The sequence below is a fragment of the Camarhynchus parvulus genome, chromosome 15, assembly GCF_901933205.1.
Source record: "Camarhynchus parvulus chromosome 15, STF_HiC, whole genome shotgun sequence".
NCBI classification, from domain to species: Eukaryota; Metazoa; Chordata; class Aves; order Passeriformes; family Thraupidae; genus Camarhynchus; species Camarhynchus parvulus.
In genome coordinates this window covers 5,541,064-5,569,006 of record NC_044585.1, presented here as the reverse complement: position 1 = coordinate 5,569,006, position 27,943 = coordinate 5,541,064, and the positions used below count along the sequence as shown (strand labels likewise).

Genomic DNA, 27,943 nt, shown 5'->3' with positions numbered 1-27,943 from the left:
GCTGCCTGTTTGCCCAGGATGTCTGCAGAGCCAGTGCCAGGGCCTGAGGCTGGCAGGAGAGGCCTGAAGAAGCCACGTCCGTTCAGCATCGAGGACATCCTCTCCAGCCCCGCGGAGAAGAGCCCCCAGGTCTTGGTGCCACTGTGCCTGCGGAGCATCCTGGACTGCACACCCCCGAGGCCCTGCGAGCTGGAGACCATCCCAGCCAGCTCCCTGCAGGAGGAGGAGGAGGAGGAAGAAGAGGAAGAGCTGGAAGGGGCAGGCTGCAGCTGCTGCTGCTGCTCTCACACGAGTGCCCGTTCCCTGCAGGAGCTGCCAGCTTGGCTGGGTGAGTGTTGGGCTGGGTGAGTGTTGGGCTGGGTGAATATTGGGCTGGGTGAGTGCTGGGCTGGGTGAGTTTGGGTTTGGTTCAGGTGTGGGGCTCACAGAGGGGCTGGTGCCAGTGCTGGGAGCAGGGGAAAACCAGGGTGTCAAGTGGCAATATGGCATCTGGCCATGGTGGTCTTGGGGCCGAGGCCCAGCAGTCTGAGCTGTTCGCAGCAGGCTCCTAAGAGTGGAAACTTTCACCTGAAATGCTGCCAGGGCTTGAAAAGCAGAGGGTGCTGACTGTTAGTGGATATTACTGGTTAGTGAGAAACTCTTGAGAGAATGATGCTTCTAGGGGTGAAAGCTCTCTGTGGAGTGTGGGGCCCCATGGCCACACTGCCCATGTGCAGGGCTGTGCCTGTGCTTCCTGACATCACCAGCCCTGGGGAACCTCACTTATCCTTTAGGGAAAAGAATTTTGGCTACATCTAGCAAAATTACTGTGGAAAATAAAAAGTAGCAAACCCTGTAAAAATGCAGTTCAATAGCATCCTGAAAGTTCAGAATTCCCTTGTGTCAGGGCTGAAACACAGATCTTTGCTGGGCTGTGAGTTTGCAGTTATTTTCTGGAGCTGGCCATAGTGCAACTGGTAAGCAAACAAAGAAAACCCAACCAGTGCTCACCACCTGCATCCTTCTCCCAGAGTCATGCCCTAAACTCTTGTCCCACTTGCACAGTGACCACTCAGCTTGGCACCCACTACCTGGCTGCCTCCTCCCAAACAGCAGCAGGGATACAACTGCTGCCTGAGCTGCCTTGAGCACGGCAGTGTTTGAGCCTGTAACCCCGCTGCTGTCCCTGTCCCCTGGCAGATGCGCGGCTGCCCTGGCCCATGCGGCTCCTGCAGCCGGCGCTCAGGGTGTGCAGGAGCTCCCAGGAGAAGGCAGGCGAGCTGCAGAGCCTGCAGCAGCTGCAGAGCCTGCAGCAGCAGCTGCAGCGCCGCACGCGCCGGCACCGCACCATCTTCAGCGAGGAGCAGCTGCAGGCGCTGGAGACGCTGTTCCACCAGAACCAGTACCCGGACGTGGTGACCCGCGAGCACCTGGCAAACCGCATCCACCTCAAGGAGGAGCGCGTGGAGGTGAGATCCTGCTGAGGGCAGAGCTCCTGTGTGCCTGCAGCCCCCCAGGAACACACTGGGGCATTGTGCTGTCTGTTTTGGGGAGCTGCAGACCCACGGCCTCATTTTAACATCCATCCTTGTGTGTTTGACAAAAGAGAGTTTAAGTTTGGTGAGCAATGGAAAAACATAAACCATTTCAGCTGGGCTAATTTGTACTGGCACCCAGTCCCACAGACTCACATGATGTCTCTCTCCCAGAACCACCTGTCACATACAGACATGCCCAGCTCTGCTGCCCATCCCCTGCACCCAAGGGTGTGTTCCTTACCTAAGTGATCTGCGTGACTTCTGAACTTGTCCCAGCTCCCTTGTGCCCCTCACATGTACCTGAGCACTGATTACATTTTGTATCAGCCTTTCCATCCTTACAGTCCTTACAGCCCAGGAGGGCCACTGCCTGTCCCCCTCCCAGTAACACCTGACATGCAAGAGCCCTTTTCCTGTTTTGCACTTTCCAGGTTTGGTTTAAAAATCGTCGGGCGAAGTGGCGGCATCAGAAGAGGGCGACTGCCTCGGCACTGACCCTGCAGGCCGAGCAGCCCCCCAAGGAGGGCTGTTAGTGCCCACAGGGAGCAGCAAGCACCCCCTGCCCGTGGCTGACAGGCTCAGGGGGTGACCGAGGGGGCTAATGCAGCAAAAGGAACCTCTGTGGTTCACACAGGAGGAGGACAGGTAAAAGCAGACATGGCACTGCCACATGCCTCTTCCAAACCGAGTTCACACGGCAAATGACTGAGCGGGCAGGACCTGCAGGGGACAGAGCTCTACCGGTGTTAAATCTGTGTGCTTTAAGAGAAACTCCCCTTCTTGTCTTTGCTCTGTGCATGGAGTATTTGTGCTTGTTTTATTGATGTAGATTTGCAAAATATTCTGCAAATGAACGTTTCCTGTTTGCAGCGGCATCTAGAGTTGCTTTTGGGGTTGAACTCGCTGGGCAAGCGATTTGTTTCAGAACAAAGGAACGCGGGTTTCTCCCCATAGCCCTGGGGAGAGGTGATGAACGTGCTGCGCTGAGAGGGCTGGCACGGGCAGCGTTCGCCTTCAGCCCTCTGCCAGCCAGTCCCGGGCACAAGGAGCCGTGTCCGTGTTCCCGGCGCGGCCGAGGAGAAGCCACGAGCTGGAAAGCAGCGACAGCAATAAAAGTGCCCGGGCAGCCAGCCGGGGTCCGCTCCCCGCAGCCCGGGCGTTTCTGAGGAGCTGGGGGCGTTGCGGGGGGAGGGTCCGCCCGGCGCCCATCCCGTGTCCTGTCCCGGCTCCCATCCTGTCTGTATCCTGGCTCCCATCCCGTGTGTATCCCGGTTCCCACCCCGGTTCCCACCCCGGTTCCCACCCCGGTTCCCATCCCGGTTACCATCCCGGCTCCCATTCCGGTTCCCCCCCCCGGCTCCGCCGCTGTCTCAGCCCGGGACCGCCCGGCTCCTCCGGACCGGCAGGGGGCGCGCGCTCCTCCCGGGGCGGGGCGCGCATTCCGCTCCCGCGGCGCGGGAATGTGACGTCACTGCCCGTCGCGTTCGCGGCGGCGGAGAACGAGGAGGCGGAGGAGCGGAGCGCTTCGGACGCCATGGAGGCGATACCGGTGCCCCCGGCCTCTCCCGCCGCTCTGGTGCCGGCTCCTGCCGCGGGCCCCGTCGCCGTGACGGGGAAGGAGGTGGTGTCGCCGGCCGCGAGGCACCCGAAGAAGATCCTGGATGAGGAGGCCTATATCGAGGTAAGGCGGCGGGCCCGGGAGCCTCCGCCCGCCGGTGCCTGGGCCGAGCGCTTCCAGCGCGGCGGGGCTCGGCTGCGCTCCGCGGGGAAGGGGCGGCCGCTGCCCGCTACAACCCGCTGAAGTAGCGCCGGGGCCGCCCCTCGGGCTCCCGGCCGTCCTGCGGCGGCAGCGGGCAGCGCTCTGCCACCGGCCCGGCCTGCCCGGGCTTTGCACCGCTGGCCCCGAGCTGGGCCGGCGCTCCAGGTGTCCCAGCGGGGCACTGCAGTTGTCTCTGTCTTTGCAGAGCTTAGAGAAGATCATCCAGCGGGACTTTTTTCCCGATGTGGAGAAGCTGCGAGCACAGAAGGACTATCTGGAGGCTGAGGAAAATGGAGACTTGGAGAAAATGAGACAAATTGCTATCAAGTTTGGCTCTTCCTTGAACAAATCGTCGAGGGACACACCTGCACCCTGTAAGAACTGGCTCTGTGGGGCATGAGGAGATTGTATCTGATATTGCTGCTCTTCTTTATCTAAGTTTGTGCAGGCAATGCTTACCTTATAGATTCAAGGTTGATGTTACATGAGAGCTAAGTGTACCAGTTTGGCAGCAGCCAGTGTCTGGTGGCTCATGCTGAATTTCTCTTTGATGGTGTCTAATCACTCCTTGAGGGAAGGGTTTTGGAAAAAATAGCCTTTTAATAAACATTCCTTATAGGCATCTTTTGCCAAGTTCCTGCTCCCTTGGGAATGTTATGTGCTCTCTACTATGAGAAATCCTGAGCTATGTCTTGAATGCTTATTTTAGTTTGTAGTTTTAGGGGTTCTTGTTGCATCTACAGACATTTGAGATTTTTGGGTATCAGGGACAGAAGGTGTGGGAAGCTCGTGGTTATCAGAGGTTCCCACAGCAGAAATACTGGGCTGTGGCTCTCCTGGGGGTTTCTCCCAGCAGCAGAAAAATGTCATAGGTGAGGCCAAAATCTTGTTTGGAGGTTGAGACAGAATTGAATAGAGCACTGTGGAGTTCTTTTCTTAAGTTTCTAATTTAATTTTTATTCTCTTGATATGACTTCTGTGACTTGTTTGGTACATCATCCTTACAGCAAGTCCTGTTGTGTGCTCCAGTAACCAGGTGATTTTTTTTTTGGTGGCAGATGTTACCCCAGCCACATTTGAAACCCCAGAAGTGCATCCAGGTGGCCTTCCAGTGGGAAATAAATCTAAAGCTGGCATCAAGACTGCAGAGGAAGGTAGGAGAATTATCTAGCTGAGTTCTTCCAAAAATAAATTGCCTACCAGCAACTGGCCACTTGTACATTTCACCTTTAAAATAAATTGCTATAAATACCATAAAAGGGTTTATTGAAAGTTGGTTATATGTGTTCCAAACCTGATTTATTACTGCACCACTGTGTGGATCTATGTCTTGGCCAAGCTTGATGGTAGTTATTGGTGTGTCTGTGGAGGAAGGTTAAGAGCACACACAGTGCTGCCCTAGAGAGGGAGGCATTAACCTTCCTCAGGCTTCTTCCCTTCTCTTGGTAGGAGAAGCAGAGAAGGATGATAAAGATGCTCTTCCCAGCCTGGACACGTTCCTGGCCAAGCACACGAGCGAGGACAACGCGTCCTTTGAGCAGATCATGGAGGTGGCCAAGGAGAAGGAGAAGGTCAAGCACGCCTGGCTGTACAGTGCAGAGGAGGAGTACACCCGGGTAGGGAATGGCTCTGCTCTGCCAGAGGGACACAGCAGGGAAACACCATTTCACTCTGCTAAAGCTCAGTTCCCTGTGTCCTGTGACTGCTCTTTGCTTCCTTGTGCAGTCCTTTTTTTCTGTCACACAAGAGCAGTGCTGACTTAGTTGCTGAGGCTTTGTCTCTTCTGAAAGTTTTGAGACTGCAAAGTACTGCACAGAGTGTATTGCTGTCCTTGGCAGCCTCTTCTGTAAGCAGCAACACCAGGGAGAGCAGCTGAGCACAGTTCCTGCTGTTTGTCCATCAGCCTCTCATTATTTGCAGTTTGTCTGTCTTATTTCAGTTTCAGTTATCAGTGGTAACCCACTCAGCTGCTGAAGCACAGAACTGCATGAGCATGGCTGGCTGTGCTGCCTTCCTCAGCCCCCTGCAGGGGAGGTCCTGGTGCTGCTCTGGGCCTGCCTTGTCAGTCTGAGCAGCTGGCACATTGATGGGTGTGGGGTGCAGTGCCCTTTCATGAAGTTTGGCACTGACGTGTGGGTGTTTGCTCCTGTTTCTTGAGGGAGTGTTATTTTTGTTATCCCAACTATCCCTCACAGTCTGTTACATACCTTATGCAAAGTGTTCTAGGGCAGGTGGCTGAGCTTGTGACTGAGCTCTCCAAGTTGTGTCTGCCTGAATAAAAGATTGCAGGAAGCTACTTCAGACTTTTTTGACTTTTTTTTTTCACCTTCTATTTTTTTTTTCCATTGCCCTTTCAGCGACAAAATGAAAACCTGGCACTTCCTTCAGCTGAGCAGCAAGCTCTGGAGAACGTGAAAGCTGGGCTGGATACCTGGGAGTACACAGCTCGGAACACCCTCATGTATTATCCCACAGGTGAGGCATTGGCTCCAGACAGGGCTGACAGCATTTCTGTGTGTGACTGAGCAGCTCTTACAGGTTATGCTGTGCTTTTTCTTCTGTAAAGTTGTTTTTTTCTTTTTTTCTTGGCCTCTGATTCTAAAGTTTGATCATGTTCTATTTGCCATTGAAAAGCTCATCTGTTTTACAGAAGTACTTGCTTTCAGCAGCCAAAGTTCTTTCCTGGCCTGTCTTCTTTAGGAGCATTTGTTGTCATCTTCATTCTTTGTTTGCTTCTGCTCAAAGAGTCCTCCTTGGACTTGTTAGTCTTTTTGTTGCTATAGAAAAATACATATTTTTGTAAATGTACTTTTTTTTTTTTGGCTGTAAATGTACAATTGATAATTTCTGTGAACCAGTGAAGAGCTCTTTTTTAAAAAGCATTTTGCTTTTCTAGGTGTACCTGATGAGAGTGAAGTTTTTAAGAAGCCCAGGGAAGTTGTGCATCGAAACACACGTTTTGTGAAGGACCCTTTTAGCCAAGCTGTGAGCAAATCACAGCTCCAACAAGCTGCAGCCCTCAATGCTCAGGTTGGATAATTTTACTTCTGACTTCTAGTTAGGTTTTGCTCTGTGGTGTGGTTCATCCTCCAGAACTGTGTGTGTGTGCTCGATGCAGCTGACTCTCACCTTTTTCCACATGAACAAGAACAAATTGTCTTTTTTTATTTCAGTACAAACAGGGCAAAGTGGGACCTGATGGGAAAGAACTGATACCCCAAGATTCTCCAAAAGTGAATGGGTATGGGTTTGTGGCTACCCCCTCTCCTGCCCCAGGTAAGAGGGTTTTCTTATTTCTTCTGCTTTAACAGGACTATCACTGCAATTTGATGCTCTGTTCAACACTAGAGTGTCATTACAGGGTTAGATAAGGAGTAGAACCTTGTACTGTGTATACCAGCTGCATGCAGGGCTTAAATACAATACACTGGTAGGAGAAATCACACTGCACCAAGAGACTCTGAAGTTGCTGTGCCATTGCTCAGGAATCATCTAGCTGTGGGGTACTTTCAGTTAGAACAATCTGGTTATTTTTCTCCAAGTTGAAACGTGGCATCTGAATTTGTAGCTGTTCTGCACCAGCCATGCTGTTTCTCTGTGCTTTCTGTGGTTATGCCAACGCCTGAACAAATTGGGGCTTTCCCTCTGGGAAACCTGTAGGTGGCGTTTGGAGCACCTCCCTTCTCCATCGTGAATGCCTTCTCCAAACCCTGGACAGGGGGATTTTCCAGCCAGAGACTTAAATGGGCTCTGAGAGTCCATTCTACACCTGTTAGACAAGGTGCAGTCACTGTTTGGAGCAGGCTGCCCCTGAGATGATTGGAGGGTACATTTGGCTATTACATGTCCCTAAATCCTCTGCCTGTTTTCTTAATTTTAAAGAGTTTCCTGTGTTCACGGAGTTTTCATACAGCAGCAGAGGGGAGGACTAGTACTGTAGAGGGAAAAATGAAAGTGTCACTAATCAAAAGCTTAGCAAATGGAAAAATGAAGGCATGGAAAGGGTGGTGCTTGGTTGTTGTAACTGAGAGGGTGACACAGCTACAGGCAATCCCTTTAATGGGAACCACATGTTCCTATTGACATTGGCTGTGATTTCCTCTGCAGTAGAGGGGCTCCTTTGTTGATGAATTTGTGCATTTCCTAATTTGTTTTGCTTCTCTCTCTCTCTCTCTTCTTCTTTTTTCCCCCTTTTTTTTTGTGATGGATGAATAGTGAAATGTCTTGCATGGGCATAACTTGTTGAATTTGTTTTTAGGTGTGAATGAGTCACCTTTTATGACATGGGGTGAAATTGAAAGCACCCCTTTACGTCTGGAAGGGTCAGAAAGACCTTACGTGGACAGAACACCTGGCCCAGCTTTCAAGGTATTTCATGTCAGCATGACATTCTTTTCTGGGGGGGAAGAGCTAAGAAGGGAAAGGCAAATGAGTAAGTAATAGATTAACATGGAGTGTGACACATCTCTGGGTGGTGTTCCCAGTCCTTGAAGCTAATAATCTAGTTTGTGCTTGGAGGGTGGAGGTGAGCATGGATCCACATGAAGTCTTCTTGGTGGAGCTACCTGAGGTGGAACACACACTGCTGGCAGGAGAATGAGGTTCTGCATTTGGTGGTGGGCCAAGGCAGAGGAGCTTTCAGAGGAAGCTGAAGACATGCTCAATTTTTCTGGTTTTAATGTGTGAATAGGTGGAAATTTCGCATTTCCCTCTGTCTTTATCTTCTGGCTGTTGCAGCCTGAGGCAGATGTATCAGTTGAGAGTAGAAAAGACACTCTGGCTTTGCTAATGGCACCTAACCCTGCATGCTACTTGTCTCCTGCTGGTGTCTTTGAATGTGAGATGTCTGAGACTCTTAGTTTAAGAAAGGTGTAATTTGCTGTATGTGCCTCTGTTTTGTCAGACTCCAGAGGCCTTGACTGGTTCTCCTGCTGTTTAACAATGTCTGTGTATGGCTGAGAGCTGGCTGGCTACAGGCCAGGCAAGACACAGGTGACATTGTTTGTGTAGAAGAAACAGCAGGAGGAAATGCCAGAGGTAATGGCTGCTTCCTTGACTGGACTGGTTTTGCAATTTTTGTTACTTGCTAAGGCAGGTTGAAGGTCTCTGTGTCCTCTCTGGCTTTTATGCAGCAGCAAAGAGGTGTGGGCTGACCCCACTTCTCCCTGCCTTAGATCCCTGTACATTGAAATCCAGCTTTGAAGGTGCTTTGACTCATTTTTTCAGCACTCCTGAGTGCCTTGGCAAGTGAGCTGTATGTGATGCATTTATAGATCCTGGAGCCCGGACGCCGTGAGAGGTTAGGACTCAAGATGGCCAATGAAGTGGCAGCTAAAAACCGAGCAAAGAAGCAGGAGGCGCTTCGAAAAGTGACAGAAAACCTGGCCAGGTGAGACTTCTGTTTGGACAGCAGAACTGGGGGTGGCTATTATCTGATGAGATGTAAATCAGCACATGTAGAAAGGGAGGAATGATGGTAAGGAAGGATAGGAAGAGGTACATTTGGGCTGAAAGTTTTTAGAAATTAAAAATTTAGAAATTAAAAAACTTAATTCCTGAGGGAAAGTGGCTGGTGGCTGTCCCTGACACTCTTTGTCAGCATTACTGCTCTGCCCTACAGCCACCCAGTGATGCCTCTGGATCAGTGCCTTGCCTCATTGCAAAGAGGAGACACGATAAGAGTTGCTTGGGGGGGGTCGCAGGAAGGATAGAATGGGCTCAAAGGAAAAGTCAGGCAGTGCCACTCAGGTTTGGGAGGGATGTTTGAGGTTTTTCTGTCACTTGTTTCTCTAGAGAGACAGGCTGCATTTAGCTGCAGGCAGTGGGTCTGCTCTGTGGGCGAACTCATGTAGGGAGGCAATATTGCTTCTCCTGATTAAAGGCAGATTTTTTTACTGTAAAATCTCTTAAAACTGTTTCTTCTGTTTCAGCCTTACCCCAAAAGGACTAAGCCCAGCAATGTCACCAGCTTTGCAAAGACTTGTAAACAGGACTGCAAGTAAATACACGGACAAAGCCCTGCGAGCCAGCTACACCCCCTCCCCAGCCCACACAGGAACTCCTGGTTACAAGACCCCAGCCAGTGGGCCTCAAACCCCCCAGAGCACCCCACAGTCTAGGACAGTGTCTCAGACACCAGTATCTCAGGATACCACATCCATCACGGACAATTTGCTGCAGCTTCCCAAAAGAAGAAAGGCATCTGATTTCTTCTGAACATTCCAGTCACCACCAAGGTGATAGTGATCTGGCTGTGCTCAGTGAACTGTGGACTGGATACTGGAAAGTGGGAAAATGGACATCATTTCTTAAAGATATATTTCTGTTTTTAAGAGAGCCGTGCATTTAAATTAATTTCTCTACAGCTATGTCTGTTTCTTAAGTGGGGTCAGCCTTTCTTAAAGGCTGAACTGGACTTGGCTCCAGTTTGTCAAACTTGAGTTTGCAGAAGAGGGGACACAACCATGTGTGTACTGAGGCATGACACAGAATTTTAGAGGGGTTCTCTTTAACTTGAATTTAAACTGATGCAGTTCACAAGTTTGACTAACTTTGTGATCTTGTTGAAACCAGCATTCCTTAAGAGGACCCCATTTCCTCCTCCACTGCTTACACTTTGCAGTATGGGATTTGCCTTCCTGCTTTTGCTCAGACTTCACTTCTGCAGGTTTTGGGCTTGTACTGTTCTGCAGCTGGCAGAGGGAAGAGATCAGATTTGTTTTGTAGCTGCTCTGTGTGTGACTCCAGAGAGCTGATCATCACAATGCAGGGGCCAGAGACAGTCCTGTGTCACCCACCAGGATGACAGTGCCATTCTGAAGGACAGAAATGATACTTCTGATAGCCTCACTGGGGCTTTTGTTTGGTGTTCTCCTCCCATTCTTAGGAGCTTTTGGCTTTAGTTTTTATAATTGGCCAAAAAAAAGGAAAAGCAATTTTAACCATACATAGCCTGCACTCAGTGCTGTGGTTGCTGCACACGAGCTGATGTTTGTGTGTGGGATGAGCCCTTGTGTGGTGTGATCCAGCCTGGAGAAGCACTGTGCACCCTTTAGGAGGAAGCAGGTGTAGCCAGATGTTTTCATTTCTTGCACCACACCTGAGTATAAGACAGCCTATGTGACACTTGGCAGTGTTGGCATTTGCTGTAGTCAGGGGATGTTTTGCTGAGGGAACATCCATGGAAAGTCTTGCCCAGCAACTTGAGGAGTGTCTGCAGCATTCTCTGAGGTCTGGGGCATTGGGTGCTGTGTTTGTCTTGGTGGAGAGCTTCCTTTTGTGTGGTTTCCTCTGCTGCTTCCAAAAGTCGTGTCCCAGACTGTGAAAAACCCTTCTGAGGGACTCAGTTTTTATAGTGCACCTTGTAAAAATAAATGTATCAACATGGCATTGCTAGGACTCAAAAATTAGTAATTTTTACCTTTTTGGTCCAGAAATACTTGAAGGCTCTGTTTTTTCTTTAAGCAAAAAAGTTATTCTCAGGTACTCATGAATTAATGGAAAAGGAGTGTGTTTACTAAAGTTTTCATGCTTTCAGAATTGTTCTTTAAGGACTGAACTGACTAAATATGAACCAAGTTCTTAGTTAATTTCAAATACTAATTATTTATTTCATAGTGAAATGCTTGTCTCCATGAGGCATAGGACCTCTCTTTAGGTAGACAGGCAGGAGGTCAGACCCTGGCCTGCAGTTTGGGTCACTGAGCAGACCTGGGATTTGAGATTCCTGCCCATTTGTGGGTGCAGAAGCTCCTCTGAGTGTGGGATGCACAGAAAGGCTGAGCAGCATTCGAGGGACTGCAGATGGGACTCCTGACACATGGATCAGGAGTGGGATGTGGCATCTCTCTGCCACAGCATTTCCAACTGGCTGTGCTCATAGCAAGGAGTAGCTGGAATGATAGGGAGATGTGATATCTGAGCGTGGTTAGTTCCACATTGTGCAATTCATGCTTAAAAGCAGACTGCATTAAGTATTCTGTGGATGGTGCTGGTTTTGTGTTTGCCCTCAAGTGAATTAACCTAGACAGCCACACTAAAATCACAGTCTTGATTCTGCCACTGATGTGCCTTCATATGTTTGTTGGAAATGGAACTTATTTTCAGTTACATGCTGTAAAAGTGGATCTGTTGAAAGGGCTATAGTGCTCTTCAGATTAGCTGTTCCTGTAATGCCTGCTGTAATGTCTGTTTTCTGCTTCCTGCTGCAGTTCAGCCCCTGTTAGCTGTAATTAGCAAATCACTAAATTCTTCATTGCCAGATATTTTTGCTGCTGTAGCAGTGGCAGATCAAGTGCCTTACAGGGCCAAATCCAGTGTGAAAGAACATCTTGGTTCTTGATGACTGGTGATTTCTTTTTCTCCCATTTTCAGCACATTATTTTTCTTTTGCTGTTGCAATGTATCTGCATTTTCCTATGTGCAAGGCCGAAGCACACTTGCTCTCTCCGCCATAAGAGCATGTGGAGCTCTCCTGAGCTGCACAAGTAGCTGGCAGTGAGCAGTGGTGGCCCCAGGCCTCTCCTGGGTGGCCAGGCTGGCTGTGGTGTGTTACTGGATGCTTGGAAGTCCTGGTAGACCTTTGTCCATGTGGTATGAACACCATCACGTCCCGGGGCTGTTGGGGCTTGCTGTGTGCAGTTTGGGCCTTGGCTCCTTGCCCCGGGCAGGAAAGACAATGGGAGACCACAGGAGATTGTTGTTCTTGTAAGTCTAATCCCTGAGCCCCAAGCTGGTTCTCTGAGCCCTTCACCTTCAGGGCCAGGAGCCTCTCCCTGGCCCAAGGGTAACCAGCTCTGCCCTGGTGCAGGGACTGCAGCTTCTCACCCTTCCAAAAGCAGGTTCCAGTAAGGGAACTGATTCTTTAGGTCAAAAGGGAAGCTGTGGTTGGAGATACTTTGTTGTTTTGGAGGATTGGGTTATTTCTCTGCAAAGATAAAGGAAATGGGTCCACTCACACTCAGGGGAGAGGGAAATGGAGCAGTTCTCAGTTCCTCCTATTTGCATGTGTTGCCTCAATCCCAGCTCAGGGCTGCTGGATTACAGCAGCTGGTTATGAGCCCCAGCTCAGGGTCAGGCCAGGGCCAGGGATGGGTTCAACCACCTTCACCATGAGCTCCTTCCCACCTCTCCCTGCCCCAGCAGCTGACCTGGCACAATCTGGGGCTCTGGGCACCTCTCACCCTTCACTTTGGTGCTGTTGGGCCATTGGTTCATGGCCTGTTTGCTCAGGGGTGCTGAGGGCTGCTGGGCACATGGTTGTGCTCTGGGCCCCCCCTCTTCAGAGCTGGGGTGCTGTGGGACGTGGCACGAGGGAAACGAGGCCTGCATTGCCTTGGGACAAAAGCCAGGGATCAGCACCCTGCTCTCATGGTGGAGGCATCATAGGATATTTATTTATGCATCACCCTGTGTGGTGTAATGCCCTGGCCCTGGGTGGATAAGGATACCCTGATCAGGCCTGTGGGGCTGTGCTGTACAAACCAGGCTCAGAACAGTTTGTGCCCACAGCATCCCATGGGAGGGGCAAAGCTGGGCAGTTTGATGCTCACACTTTGTGCTGGAGGATGTTGTCATACTTCAGGTCCCCACAGGCTCTTGGATCATGGCAGTATTTGGCAGCACATGAGAGCTGGGAAAGTGGGTTTTGGCCTGAATCTTCAGGCAGTGCCCTGCTACTCCAGCGGGTCCCCAGGCCCGTTCCTGGGCACACAGTGCTCCTGAGCCCCAGGGCTCACTGCTCCAGGCTCATGCTTGCTGCTCCCCAGCTCTGAGGAGCTCTTGACAGGCACCGATTTCCCCTCCCATGTTAAACTGCACATTCAGGTTTGAAAGAGGCACCTCCCTGGAGCTACTGACCTGAGCACAGCAACAGCTCCTGGGGGGACAGAGGTAGTGAGTGCTCGAGAAATCCCACAGAAATCCCTGTTCCCTGCCTGCAGGTTGGCAGCTGACCCATGGGGCAGTCAGTGACTGAGGGGGAGCAGGAGCCGTGAAAGGAGAAGTAGCTCTACATCCATCTGGAAAACCCTTGAGAAAAGTTTGCTGCTGGGTATAATGAGTAATTGGTATTAACTGAGAAAAGGGGAGTGGGTAAAATTGGGTCAAAATGGACCTTACTGGAATTGCAATTTTTAATTTGAGAACTACTAGTTGCAGCAAAAGAGTAGAAAACACCTCATTGTAAATATTAAAAATATGTAAACATTTCCACGGCAGGTTTTTCCTTCCTAGGTTTTGACTTTGAATAGGTTGTACTAAAAAGCTGGAATTCCCTGCAGAGGAAAGTGGCAGCTCTGCTGACCGTGGGTCAGCCATTGTGTCTGGCCCCTGGCTGAGCCTACGTCCTGCTGCTGCCCAAACACATGCCCTAGCCAGTGGAAATTCCAGATGAATTTGGAAAGTGAATGTTATGCTAAAACTGCCTTTTTGATCCCAAATGCCACCTGGGCTGACCTCCATCCAGCACCAGGAGAGTTGTGGCACTGGGCCACTGTCTGCAGCCAGGGACAGCCACCACCCTGCCCAGCTGGCAACACCCAGGGTCAAATTCCTACAGGCACCTGTCACTTGCAGGGCCACTAGCAATAACCTGGGCCACACAATTAATTCTCTTTATGCATTTCCTCTCTGTCTGGGCCGGCAACTGGGAAGGCAATGTTTCCAGGAGCTATGGAAACCCCTGGTTGGCTGTGGGAATGTCCCAGCCCTGGGTGCTGCTTGTCCTTGTCACTCTGCAGACACGAGAACAGGGGCTGTCTCATCCCGCTGTGGGCAGGGGTGACCAGGGTAATGAAGAAGTAAAAGCTGATCAAGCTGGGAGCGTGCTGGGGCTGGGAAAGGCCAGAGCTCTGTGCCTCTGCTGCGGGCCAGGCAAGGTGGTGGCACTGGGAAGTCCCTGCAGAGGCGGGAAAAGGCCATGGCAGCAGAGATGGAAGGGACCTGGAAAGGCTGTCCCGGGGTGCAGAGGAACCTGGCTGGGGCTGTTCCAGCAGGATTGGAAAGTCTGTGAGGGAGTGATGGATGTGAGCAGGAAAGGACAGGGAAATGCTGTTCTGCGGGGAAGGGGGGACTGATAGAGGCTGCCCTGGGGAGGTAGAGCAAACTGAGCAAGACCATCCTGTGGGTAATGGGGTTTCCATTGTGGTGAGGACGGAGGGGCTGACAGAGGCGGTGCTGCGGGACTGTGGTGCCGATCAGCGCCATCCCGGGGCACCGGGGGCTCGGGGCGCACTCCGGGGGCCGCCCCGCCACCGCCCCCTGCCGGCGGCCCCGCCCGGCCCCGCCCACCGCCGTAAATGGGGGGCGTGCGCTGATCCGCGCGCTCGGCCCCGCCCCCTGAGCGCCGATTGGGCGGGCGGCGCGCGGCGGGAGGGGGCGTGGCGGCGCGGGCACGGCGGCGGGGAGGCGCGGCCGCCATCTTGTGCGCCGGCGGAGCCCTGCGAGCCGCCCCAGCGCGGCCGCCCGACCCGCGCCGCTCCCGCCGCAGCCAGGGCCGCCGGCTCCGCCCGGGGCGGCGGCGAACGGCGGAGGGAGGGCAGGGGAAAAGCTCGGTGCGGACCGGGGCCCCCCGCGGGCCCGGCGGCGGCCCCTCCTCCCGCCGCTCCGCGCGTCCCTCCCCGCGGGTTTGTGGCGCTGTGCCGGGGGAGGATGAACGGAGGATAAATGGTGCCCAAGGCGGACAGCGGCACCTTCCTCCTCCTCTTGCTCCTGGTGCTGAGCATCACCGAGCCGCTGCGGCCAGGTAGGGGCGGCGGCGGGGCCGGGGGTGCCGGGCCCGGGCGCACGGCAGGGAGAGCCCGCGGGGTCAGCCCGGGTCGGGGGCCGGGGCGGCCGGGGCCAGGTTTGGGCTGTGCCGCTGCTTTGTGCCTTTGAACAGAACCGGGACGCGGCCGAGCATCGGTCCCCTGTGCCGGCTGCCGGGGTCTGAGAGAGCCTGGATTTACCCTGGGAGTCGGGGTAAAACCTTGGTGTCAAAGTGTGAAAGCTTGGCTAGAAATCTACATAATCCTGCGGGTAATGAGCGCAGAAAACGTGGTGACGAAGTTTTCAGGTGCTTGTTGCTTACCTGTTCCTATGTTGTGGGCCTTGGATGCCTGCACGGCCGGACAAAATGCTTGCTTTCGAAGTGCCATTTAATCCTGCCAGGAAGAGAGAAAAAAAACCTGCCGCACCTGGTCCGTCTGTCTGGTTCTGTTTGTGCTTCTTTTACGGAAATAATTCAGCGATGGAGTTTGTATGATAGCTGCTAGGCACGGTGCTTAAAATCCTAAGATGATTAATTTAGGAGAAATGGTTGGTGTTTGCGGGTAGAAAACTACAGTTTTTCTAGGTATATTGCTCAGCTGGCGTTTCTTTTTGGGTGTTGAACTCTCTTGGAGCTTGGCAAAGCCCTCGGGAATCATGGGCAGCTCTTGGCAAATGGCATCAGTAGCCAAAGTGTGAGGCTGGCTGGGGTGGCTTTGCAGGTTTGGGAATCGCCCTCCCATCGCACCAAGAGACTGTTCCTGGGTGATTCGTGCTCCTCGTAAATAGGAGAGTAAGAACCATGGCGTACTTTGAAACCCCCTTGTTCTTTCTCTTCGAAATAACTTTTATGACCCAGACTAATAAAACGTAACAGTATTAATGAACTGCGTCTAAGCGAGTTCCCAGCAGAGCTGAAACACAATTGGGTCAGTGTAGGCAGAGTTATTGAAATAACTAACTTGGGTGTTGAAACGTCTCTGTGTCTGCCTTGTTTTGTTTTAGCTTGTTTTTTTGGCAGTGCAGTATGTACAGGGCTTATGATATGCACTTAAGTAGCCAAAAAGCCCCCGTTGTGTTGGTAGCCTAGTATTATTACAGCTAGAGGCTTTTATGGCTGAGAAGGTACTGTGTAAAACTGATGTCAAGCAGCTCCTTTTTGCTGGCACTAAGTGCTACAGGCTGCTGCCTTGCTGGGTGAAAAGGTTCAGCTTATTCAGAGCTGTCTTTGTGCTTTTATAGGTGGGTAGACTTGACCCTGAACTCTGCTGGTGTTGAGCCTCCTAGAAATTCAAAAATAGCCTTTTTCATATTGTGTCACATTTGTCACTCCAGTTTGATATAGTATCTCTGTCGATAGCTGATGCATGATGGATGAACACAAGTTTTTCACTTAGATTTACTTTGTTAAGATGAATGATATTTTTCCACTGGTGCTGTACCTGTAATGTACCTGCTTTAGAGATTTGTGGTGCTGTAGCCTCACTGGCAGAAGTGTCCTTGTGAGCAAACCTTTTCTAATCTACTCAGGTTCTACACCACTGGCTTTGAAACTTGCAGTGTTAGAATTCCCCTGTGGCAGCTCCATAAGCATTCCATGAATTTTGCTCAAACCATATGTATTCCTGAGCCCAAGGTGATGCATCTGGATGTGGTATTGCAGCTGGAATTCCTTGCTGTGTGAGGAGTTTGAGTTCCATGTGGAATAGACTCATCCGTCCTGTTTACGTGGTGGCTGAGCTGTCCATGGTGGTGCCTCTCCCTCCTCCTCCGAGCAGAGTCCATCACTTCTGGGTGGCCTCACAGCTCTTTGCCGATGTCACCTGGCTTGTTTGGTTTGCATAATTTATATCTTGAATCTGCTGTCTCAAACAAATCACCCATTTGATAGATTAGGAGCACATGGTTTGATCCTGAAACGTGAGGTGCAAGTAGGGAAAACGTGGCTCACGCAAGTACAGAGGACACACAGAACCAAATTCACCACTTTAATCAGTGGTGAAGAAGTCTCTCATGTCTACTCTGGGGACAGACAGCAGAAAGTGAAGAGTCCTTGGACTTAGAATTTGTTTCCCAGGTGGTGTTTGCTTTCCTTTTTACTTCTTTAAACCTGTGTGTTGTAGCAACTGTCTTTTTGGTTTAGGAAGGACGCCTGCAGCTTGCTTAGCTTAAATCTGTACTTGGAACTATCAGATGAGCGCTGCAGAGCCCTGGGAGGTTTTATGTACTCAGAGATGAATGTGTAGTCCCTTCACAATTCAGTCCCGGCAGATCAGGCATCTCTTTGTATTTCCATGTTAATTTGACACTAGCTTTGTATCCATGTTCTTGCTGTGCTCTTCAGATAAATAAAACCTTCTTTTAAGCCTCCTCCACTGTAGTATCTTTTCATGCAATCTGAAAGGCAGTGATTTTACATGGATCTATTTTTTTCTGCATTTAGGGTGAGGTGGGCTTTAGTAAATTAGGAAGAAATTAATTAAAATTTACTTTTTTTCTCAGTTTTTTTCTCTCTTGGTTACATGCATCTGTTTTGTGCTACTGCCATCACTAACAGCACAAGGTCCTTTCAGCATACCAGTGGGCAGTTGGATTTTTCTGGTCCTGTGGACTTGTAATGGTAATTTTGAGCCTTTGAGAATTGCCACTTGAATTTTTTGTTTTTGTTTTGTGTTTCCATTTTTCCTGTTCTGTTTTGACCATATCCTTCTTGTTTTGACTAGTTGCCTGCCTTATAGTGCATTTTTGAAAGCGTTCTTTTTTTTTCAAGGTGGGGCATTTCTCCTTGAGTTGTGTTATTCACTGTTTTTGGAATCTGCTATGTGAATTGAAGCTGAATGTATCAAACTCTTCCGACTGTATGGGTGTAGAGTGAAAGACTAACTTATTATTTCCTTTAAACACTTGCTGATTTTACTCTATCTGTTGCTTTTTGGGGATATTTACCACAGTAGGGTTTATTTAATAAAATCTTTTCCAGGACAACTCAAACCCATCTGCTTCAGGTTATCTGACTAGCTGGCTGAGATAGCTGATGTCTTTGTGTGAGGAAATATTTCAGTGCTGTGTTAACTGAGTTGCAATAATCTGTTCCGGTGCTAGTTTAGATTTTGCCCGAGTTTCTGAACCAGTGCATTTCTGTTGGTTGTTGGAAGAGCATCAGAGATGTAAGTTGTTATAAATTCAGTCTTTCACAGCTTGAGAATATTTAAGAAGTTTCTTTTTCTGTTAACATCCCACTGAGAAGTGGAGGTTCTGGTGTCTTTCTGTAGTGTTGGGAGCTTGTCTGGAATGACCACGCTGACATGTTTCAGAATACTGTTTAGAGGATTAATTAAGATCATCATTACTAAAGACAATAACACGTTTTCATATTTCTCTAACAAGATACTGCTGCTTGCTAATGGAAAACACTTAAACATGGTCAGGCTTTATATTGGATTTTGTAATAGTGGTTTAGTACAGAGCCTTGTGAATGTAGGTCATCGGGCTTTCTTATTAGAGCATTTGCCAGGCAGCTAAAAGCCAATTGAGTTCTTGTTCTTGCAGCGTTTTTTCTCCACTTCAAAGCCAGCTAGAGGAAGTAATTTTATTACCCAAGTTCTGTTTCAAAAAAATATTGCACAACATACTTAATCTGCCATGCTTAGAAAGACTTGCCAGTGCAAGTGGTCTGGTTAAAACCTCACCTCCAGCTCCCAGCTGGAACTTCCCATGCACTTTGGAGCTTGCTGGCAGCTGAGCTTGTGCTCTTACAGGTGAGTTGTTGGTGTTTTGACACAATACAACTGACAAATGTGCTCAAATTGCTAACTCTTCCTTGTCTTTCAGTCAAGGGGTGTTGGTCTTACATGCAAGGCAGAAATATCAGAGTAGAGGTCTAAGCAAACCCACGATCAGCAGTTTCAAGGTGATCCACTGTTGTGCTGTAACTGGATGGGTCTGGTTTTGTTCAGTTGAAGTGTATTGATTAATTCAAATGCAGACCCATATATATGAGTCATAAAATTTGCTCTGGCCAGTGTTCCTCTGCTCTGGACAGACTTTGTTGGTAGGCAAACATGAACCATTATTTTGCTCTTTGTTCACTGTCTCCATGTCAGTGAGAGCTGTGGTGAGTGATATTTATTCAGGTTCATGTCGTTGCTAGCTGCAGTTCCTGTCTGTGTATTTAGGTGAATTCCCAAGAGGAAGGTTCTAGGAGTGAGGGGTAGAAGGGTTTTTATCACACCTCCTCAGCTAATTTTGCTGAAAGTAGGGCTTGGCCTGTCTTCCAGTCTGGTGTATTTCCCCCTCATCCCTTTGCTTCTTAATCTACTGGTTTTAAGTTTTATTTTTCTTCCGCTGTTACCTATTATTGAGTTTTGTTCTGATGTTCCTTGCTCTGCTGTTTGTTGTTTTTACAGCTGCAGAGCGAGGCTGACGGATGCAAAAAATCTTTTTTGTGGCCGATCTCAGTGTAGCAGAGAGACGAAGCAGAAGGTATCAGATCTTATTAGCAGGTCTGATACTTTAAGACTGGTAATTCCTGATGTTAATTATAAAGCAAAATTTTTGAGGTGCAAGTGGATTTGTGCTAGCTGTGGCTACAAAGTGAAGGAGAAAAAGGGAGTCAGTAGGCAGGGCTGTTTGCACTGCTTTGTCTCTGAGAAGTAATAAAAAGAAGAGGGGCACCCTGGGGGTTTGCAGACACATGACTTCTGTGTCCCTACAGTAGGTGTGGGGCCAGGGGAAGGTTGGCCCAGAACAGCAGAAGTGATGGAGGATAAAGCGCTGTCGCAGCCTCTCTCTGCAGCAGGAGGAAGCAGCTGTGCTTCTTCCTTGGTGTGTGAGGGGAAGGGCACAGCTAGACTGAAGAGAGGAATTTTAGATACCAAGCATGAAAGATGTAAAATCCCTTGGTGAATGTCAGAAAACCAGTCAAGACTTCAATGAATCATTCTGTCCCCTGGCATTACCTTTGTTAGGGCTGGTGTTGATGTTGAATTGTAATGTAAGAGTAGTAGATACCTCTGTGGTCCATCTTTGAGTAATGCCTGGGTCTCTGGGTTTTTACGTGGTGATTTCTTGCAACTTTTATAAGGTCTTGTTTGATGCTGTGAGGTGCATATGAGTAACTTCTTTTGTAGTTAGCGGAACTTCCCATTGTGCAGTGCAGACCTGTGTACCTTGAGTGGAGCTTCTGATACCTGAAGGTTCTGTCTGGAGCAGAACCTGAAAGGAATTGAGTGGAATCACAGCTCCTGCCCTTCAAGCCTTAATGTGTGTGCTCAGGGTTGTTCTGTATTTTGAAGTGGACAAGTGCATTGGGTTCTTGCAGTGATAGCCTGGACAAGGAAGAGCTTAGATAAAAAGGGAGCAGAGCACAGCTAATGAGAGACTCTGCAGATCTTTGCCTGTGTGATCTGAAGGGTTAACCTGTGATGGGAAGAGCCTTGCTAATCTTTTATTCTGTGTAGGCTGATAGAAAGTTATGGCTAGAAGGAGTATAAGAGATGGTGTCATCTGTCCTGTCCCAAAAGAAAATCTGGCAAACCCAGGCAACTCCTGAAGGCGTTTGTCAAGCACATTGTTAATGATTTCCTGTGACAAACTCCAAACACCAGGTTCTTTTGCTAACTCTAGTGACCAGTTTGTTTGTCCTGCAGTTATAGCTTATTATTTGTATAAATGCAGCCTAATGCACGGGTCCCTCATAAGCTGCAGCTTTAAGGAACAGATTCACAGTTTTCCAGGACAGTTCAGGTGCCAGTTTTTCTGCAGCACTGAGTGTGGTGGGTGCCTGCCAGTGCCCAGTCCTTCCTGGCTCTCCACTCCCTCAAGGGTTTCTGTTTCATGCTGGATCCTTGCATGGCAGGCTCACGTGTCTGCGCTGCGGTTCCGAGGTGGTTTTGTGGAGGATCCCGAGTCCAGGAGGAAGCATGGATTGGGTGGTGAAGCTGTTGATTTGCTGCAGCAGGACTCAAGCAATTTAGTTGCTTAAAAACATGAGTTTGGGATTAACCTTTAATCCATATTCCCCAAACTGTGAAATCCTCTGGCATCTTGTGGTTTCTGTGAAACTTTAACTTTTTCTTTGTTTTAAAGGGTCAGCCTGCTAATTCTGGGTTTCATGAACAGGGTTTACATGGTATTTGTTAAATTGATCTCCTAAGAAAGTTATTTGTAGTATTTTCCTGCCATTCAGAGAATTTAATAATATGGTTTTAAGTTTAATGGCAATTGATAGTTACTTCATTGTCTATAACTAACCTAAATAACATTCAACTTCCTACTTAATTAAAATTGGTTGGTCTGACATTATATTTAGCTTCTGTTCTGTTTATTGATTATTGTGCTTAAGAATCAGGGGGGAAATGTAGAAGTAGCTTCTGGTGTCTGCTCTTGGGATACTCCCTGCTCTTTTGTCCTTTAACTGATTTTTCTTTGTCATATTTTCATTTGTGTAACTCTTTTTTCCTGTGTTGTCTTTTCTTTCATACACTGCTTCTGTTGTGCTCCCTCATGCCTTTCCCACTACAGGACCAGTTACTTGGGGTGCCCAGTGGAATTGAGAGTCAAAGCTAATAGAAAAATGGGATTAAGTGCAATTTGCAGTAGAATGATGCTGAGTGTTCTGGGCTGGCTGCAAAACTGGATTGGTGTTGTCCCTTAGCACTTCTGTGTTTGGTTTGTGTTAGTATTTCTTTAGCAACATAAATAAAAAGATTTATTCTGACTTAAAAGTAATTTACCATCTTTTATATACTTTAGAAGAAAACAAATAATGCTGCTTCTAGCACCTGCTGGGTTTGAGTTTGTGCATGAGTAGCATTTTGCTTTTTTAAGCCTCTAAAACTTGAAGCTTGTTTTAATCTAGGGATGGTTAAAACTGCATTTGTGTTTTGTCTCTGTTGGATTTGTGGGAATTTGATACACTTAAATTACTCTTCACTGGTTAAAATCTGTAACATAAGAGTAGTCTATTAATGAGTTCTGGGAAAATCTGTATGAAATGTTGGGGATCTTGCCGGAGGGAGATCAGAGACTTAAGAAGAGGCATCATGCCACCTCAGTTCTGGCAGTAAGCAGGTTGGAGAAAGTGCCCATCTTTGTAGTGCCCATCTTTGTCTTTCTGAGCACTAATGGAATTGAATGTACTTTTTCTATTGAGGTGGCAGCTAAAAAATGGCAAAGATCAAGTTTTGTAGCATAGTACCTGACACACGGGCATAATAGATGTTGAAGAGAGCTGGCAGTACTTGAGTTGTTAGAAGGTGTGGGGGATGAGAAAATTACTCTGAGGGTTCTGTGCCTTTTTACAGCTAGGTTGGATCTGTATTTGCTGACTTCTGGTGGAACTATTAAACTTAGGAGCTTGATATGTGGAATTTCTCCTCAGGTGTTTGTTTTGCTGGAGAAGAGGGAAGCACAGGATGTCATGCAGTGTGGACAGACAGAGCTGTGGCTGACATTGGCCACATTCCTGCCCTGTTGGGCTTCAGTGGAGCAGGGGAATGCTATTCAAAGCATGAGCCATTGGCTCCAGTACAGACAGCCACTGCACCAGCTCCTGTGCAAGGATAAAACTGGGTTTCTGTATTTGAGGTCATAATATTTCTGTGTATTGAATTTTTGCTCTCAAGTGTTCTAGGTGCTTGCTCATCGAGTCTTGTACAAGATGTGAACAAAAGTGAAACAGGAGCAAAAGCTTTTTTTAGTGTGACCTGCATTTGAATAGTGCTCAGGCACAGCTTTCCTGTCTCCCTGAATTGCTAGATTCTTGTTTAAGACCTTTAGCTTTCTTAGGGCTCTGTAGAGAACTTCTTCCTTGTTAATTTGGTTTTAAAATTAAAAAATATGTTAGTTTTTTGGAGAGTGGTGTAGTTAAAAAATACCTGATTTCATAGGTAGTACTTTATCACCTATTTGCTTTAAAGACTACTGCAATTCCTCATGTTTTAGTTCAGCAAAGTTTTTGAAGTACATACTTAGCTTTAAGTTGTATATTTTCATTTGACTTGTTAGGATTGCTCATGTGCTGAAAGTTTAAGGAATATGCTTAAATACTGCTGAATCATGTACTAAAAAAGAAAAAGATGAGATAGGAACTTTTTTTGTTTTCCTGCAAAGAAGGAACATGTGTTGTCTTGCTGAAGTAAATGGGCTTGCTAAGTAATACTGCTGAAATCTGGCAATTCCTACTTTCAGTTTAAATGGTGGCTACAAATTAGCCTTGATTGCTCTGACAGTTCTTGAATTGCTGTTATCGTGTTTCATCTGGGTACTCTTCTTGTTGAAACGTGATCTAAAGGAAATACTAATTCAGTTCATGTAAAATTTTGGCTTTGAATTTTTCCTCGGAGGAAAATGAGTTTCTGTAGATTATTTGCTAGATTTTAGTTGTTGGGTAGGTTTTTGTTTTTTTTTTTTTTTTTGGTGGGCTTGGGGTTCGTGTTGATTTTGTTTATTTGTTTGGGGATGTTTTTGTTTTTTGTTTGTACGTCTATAGGTTATTTGGTCAAAGGGCCTCTTCCTCTGCTGATTCTTAGTGAAACTGTTTTGTATATGGACATATACTTATCCAAACTGACTTGGTGAGTTGTATTAATCTTGAGAATACAGGAAGAGGAGAGGAACCATCTTGCATGCCTGGATTTTTCTGGGAATAGTTCTGGGTGGGCAGCTACCAGGTAATAGCTTTAGATACAGAAGTACTTTGAGCTGTGGAACCCAGGTAGTTGAAGGATTTGTGGTGTGTGTGGGATAATCCATCTGCCCTGACCTGGTGTATGGATTCTAGGGAGAAATCATTGTTGTTTTTGGTGCCCTTTTCTGGACACAATTGATGTCTTGCTGAGTATATCAGTGCTGATGTTGTTCTTAATGGACTTTTTCTTTGTTGCTTCATTTCTGGGGAGAATTAGTGTGTTATGTGTGTGGCTGTATTTAAATTCTGTGTGAGGAATAATGCTGTTTACTTAGCACTATTTCCTGTGAGCATGTTTCATAAGCAGTGGCGCTTAATGAAACCTGGACTCCAGTGGGCTTCTCTCTGTCCCTCCTCTGCTGCAGTACCCTTGCTTGGCACTGATTTAATAAGGCCAGTGTCCCTCTGCCTGTCCACAATATGTTCTCTGGCATGAAAAAGCTGGGGGTCCTGCAGGGTCTCTTGCAAAGGTTCAGTTACCCCAGCTCACCACTTCCCTCCGCTGCCAGCTGGGAAACCGCCCCGGTGGTGACAGTGTGACACCAGGTGTGCTGGCAGGCTGGCACCTGCTGAGCAGTGCAAGCCAGCTGGGGGTTTCCTGCCCTCTGAAGCTCAAGAAGGTCAGAATTTGCTTCTCTTGTGCAAGCTTTTGAAAGACATATGCTAGTTTCCCGGGTTTTACTTCTCTCAAGCTTGCTTGAAATTGTTAAGTGAATTTTTGAGGTGTGATTGGCACTTTCACTGATCAGCTTTCTTTAGGGAAAGGGTTAAAAATTTGGTGCTGCACAGGTGTAAGTTGCTTGTCACTGTTGTACTAAAACACTGAAATCCTGCTAAGGCTGTACAAAACACTGGAGGTCCTGGACAAGGTAATTAGTGAGACAGTGGGCTTGAATTTTGAGCCATATTAGAGGCTTCTCAAGTGCCAGTGGCTTTGGTTTTGTTTGTACTGACTGCTCTTTGTGCCTGTGCTGTATTTTGCTTTTCCCTTCTGCCTCTTATTATCATAATATAACAGTTTCTTGGGGGGGAGAAGTGCAAGACTGTTGCTTAGCCTGGTATTCTCACTATGAAAATAAACTGGTTTTCAGTCTGGAATGCTTCATTGCCTAATTCACAGTATTCTTTCAGCTTAGTCCAAGTAGCAAGTTTTGTTTTCTCCTTGGTATTAGCAGTGCTGGAGAATTGGGAAATACATTTTTTCTGTTTCAGTCTTAGGAATAAGTGCCCACTTTCATGGAGCTCAAAGTCTATTTTCTGTCTTAAAAAAATTATAGCCAGGATTCCCATTCAAGAAGCTATAATGTTGTTGCTTTGGCTGAATGCTGTGTCTGTTCCCCCTGCCTTTTTTTTTTTTTTTGGTAGTTATTTTGATTTCTTTTTCTCTTTTCCTTCCTTCCTGGCCTTGAGTTTGCCCTCCAGACAAAGAGCAGACAATGAATTGCAGTGAATGACACTTGTGAGCAAGGAAAAACTGGGTCAGTTCCAAGCTCGTGCAGAGTGTAGGTATAATAAATATAGAATCATAGGATCATTCCAGTTGGAAAAGACCTTTGAGACTATCTAGTCCAACCATTAACCCAGCACTGCCAAGTCCACTAGCAAAACATGTCCCAAAGTCACATCAACACCTCTTTTACATACCTCTAGGGATCCTGACTCCATTTCTCTGGGCAGCCTGTTCCAATGCCCTTCTTGTCCAATCTAAACCTCCTCTGATGCAATTTAAGGCCAATTGCTCTTGTCCTGTTGCTTGTTACTTGGGAGAAGAGGCTGACCCCCACCTTGCTGTCACCTGCTTCCAGATGGTTCTAGAGGGTGGTGAGGTCTCCCCTGGGCCCCACCGTCTGAAGGTTTTTTACTGAGTCAAGAGTTTACCCTCTGAACCATGAGCAGCCAGTTCATCCAGGAGAATGCTGCAGCAAGTGCTGTTAAAGATTTACTAAAATCTACCAGGTAAATGAGATCCACAGCCTTTCCCTGGACCACTAAGTGGGTCACCTTGTCCTAGGAGGGGATCAGGTTAGTCAGGCAGGACTTGCCTTCCACAAACCCACGCTGGCTGGGCCGATCACCTGCTTGTCCTGTGCGTGCCATTCATGGAGGATGATCTGCTCCACAACCTTCCCTGGCACTGAGGTCAGACTGACCAGCCTGAAATTCTCCACATCCACCTTATGACCCTTTTTAGAGCAGCTGGCTGTCATTCTTGCTGATTTCCAGTCCGCTGGGACCAGCTGAGCTGGCCAGGACTGCTGTAAATGATAGAAGGTGGCTCGGTGAGCGCTTCACCAGCTCCCTCAGGATCATTGGGTGGATCCTGTCCAGCCCCATAGACCTGTGTGTGTCTGAGTGGCCATAGCAGGTCACTGAACATCTCTCCTTGGGGTGTGGGGGCCTCATTCTGCTCCCTGTCCCTGCCTTCCAGCTCTGGGGAGTGGGTACCTGGAGAACAAACATGAGGGGAAGGAGACTGCTACCATTCCTTACTGTGCTGTAAAATCTTTTGATGGATGTTGAGGTGATCTAGCATAACTTACTATGACAGAACACTGAGTAATACTGAGTGTTGATGAGTGTTACTCATTAAGGATTTGCAGTTTTCAGCTGGAATGCTGTCACAATTTTAATTACTCCATGGAACAGCATGCTGAGGTTATGAAGAAAATGCCAATGCCTCTAACATGTATTATTTATTTATTTTTGAAACTGATGCTTTCCTATTAGATGGGATTATAGCTTCAGAATCTCCAATTTTTGGAGCTGGAATTAGATTTGAGAATAAGTGTGGGCTGTGTTTTGGCTATAAGCATATCACATGGCCTTTTTTTCCCCTCCAGGCTTTGTGCTGTTAGGTGCTGTTGTGCTTTCATACTCTCCTGCACATACTCAGACCATGATGAACCAAAGCTACATGCTCTAAGGGTACTTCCTAAGCATGTTTTCAGTATCATGGGTGAATCACCAAGCATTTTATTTTCTGTGGAATTGGACATGAAAATGGAATGCTGTTTTTCTCTAGCTTTTATTTCTTCTGAAGGTTTTTAATTTTAATTATTCTGTAGGCTTTTAATTTGAAGAACAGTAAGGAGAACCAGAAATGAATAAACTGTCTATGAAATGGGTAACTGATGGTGACACATGAGCTTCATAAATAGTTTTGTTCTCTGGAAAAGATCAGTGTTGTAGTCTGTTTTCCTCCTACAGTTATTTTGTTATAAAGTACTGTATTTATTTATTCTGCTACACTGAATGCAGCAGTGGGTGGTATAATGATAAACTCAAAAATACGTAATGGATGTGAGATTCACCGAGTGACACAAGGACCTGCTGGGAAATGAGTGGTTAGTGGGGACTTCTCTGAGCCTGGAGCTGAGGGAAATACCATTTATGTATGGCTTCTCTTCCCTGAGAGCAGAGCCCTTGTAGGGGTTTGAGGGTACCTCAAAGGCAGGTTAAAAACAAGAAAGCCTGTTTAGGACTGAGTCAGAGCAGAGCATCCTCAGGTGCAGTTTGTAGTGAGCTGCTCTGTTCCCAGGAGCTGTTCAGAACTGGCATTGGCCACTGAGCAGAGGTGGGGCAGCACAGCCCTGCTCCTTCAGGCTGGCAGATTGGCAGGAATTTTGTGAGATGTACACTGTACCTGCTCCAGTGACCTTCACCTGTGGACTTGGGACACATCCAAGTTAGGGAAACTGCTTTTTAAGTACAGATGATTACCTTAAGGACAGTTTTTTCACATACCTGCTGAGGACTACATTATGATAACCATCATTATGTTGTTGTTTTGGAAGTATTTAAGAGTATTTTAAAGTTTATGTTACTGCAGTAAATACCAGTGTAGAGCAATACTGATTGTGTTGTGCTTCCTCTTGAGCATAAATATTAGATATAGAGTGGTGTGTGTTTGTTTGATGGTGGTGGGTGTGGTGTTCCTTCTGCTGTTTTGTTTCTGGTGCTTGTTTGTAGGCATTTGGTGAGCACTGGTGTTCAGCAGAATCTCCAAGAGTGAAGGACTTAGGGAGTTGGGCTTTTTGCTGGCAGGGACTTGGATCTGATCATCCTCATGCAGTGTAGCATGGCTCAGGTTATATAGAAACAGTGATTTAAGAAAAAAATAATTTTGAATTTTAGTAAACTTGTTCCTAAATGTGTTAAAATATGAAAGGATAATGCAACATGTAGGTGCAGGTCTTAAGTATGTAGGTTGAGTATTACAAAACATAAGAAAGA

General features: G+C 47.7%; 3 protein-coding genes across 4 annotated transcripts in view; all 3 read left to right on the top strand.

The window, feature by feature from the left end:
* Nucleotides 1-18: 18 nt before the first annotated feature.
* Nucleotides 19-1,639, top strand: GSC2 (goosecoid homeobox 2). Its single transcript, XM_030959243.1, is given in 5 exon segments — nucleotides 19-328; nucleotides 1,180-1,466; nucleotides 1,469-1,529; nucleotides 1,532-1,611; nucleotides 1,613-1,639. Coding segments are annotated over 5 exon segments (765 nt in total).
* A 1,364-nt stretch (nucleotides 1,640-3,003) lies between these two features.
* On the top strand, nucleotides 3,004-10,665 carry ESS2 (ess-2 splicing factor homolog). The gene is made up of 10 exons (XM_030958783.1): nucleotides 3,004-3,198; nucleotides 3,482-3,650; nucleotides 4,335-4,430; nucleotides 4,726-4,892; nucleotides 5,634-5,751; nucleotides 6,173-6,306; nucleotides 6,450-6,552; nucleotides 7,535-7,644; nucleotides 8,550-8,665; nucleotides 9,207-10,665. The coding sequence occupies exons 1-10, from the start codon at nucleotides 3,052-3,054 to the stop codon at nucleotides 9,490-9,492; spliced, it is 1,446 nt and encodes a 481-aa protein (XP_030814643.1). The 5' UTR covers nucleotides 3,004-3,051; the 3' UTR covers nucleotides 9,493-10,665.
* Nucleotides 10,666-14,750: 4,085 nt separating this feature from the next.
* Nucleotides 14,751-27,943, top strand: part of DGCR2 (DiGeorge syndrome critical region gene 2) — a 45,827-nt gene continuing 32,634 nt past the window's right edge. For both annotated transcript variants that reach the window (XM_030958686.1, XM_030958685.1), the window contains exon 1: nucleotides 14,751-15,019. In XM_030958686.1, coding sequence (XP_030814546.1) covers nucleotides 14,941-15,019 — 79 coding nt within the window. In that variant the 5' untranslated portion in view covers nucleotides 14,751-14,940. The remainder of the gene's footprint in view (nucleotides 15,020-27,943) is intronic.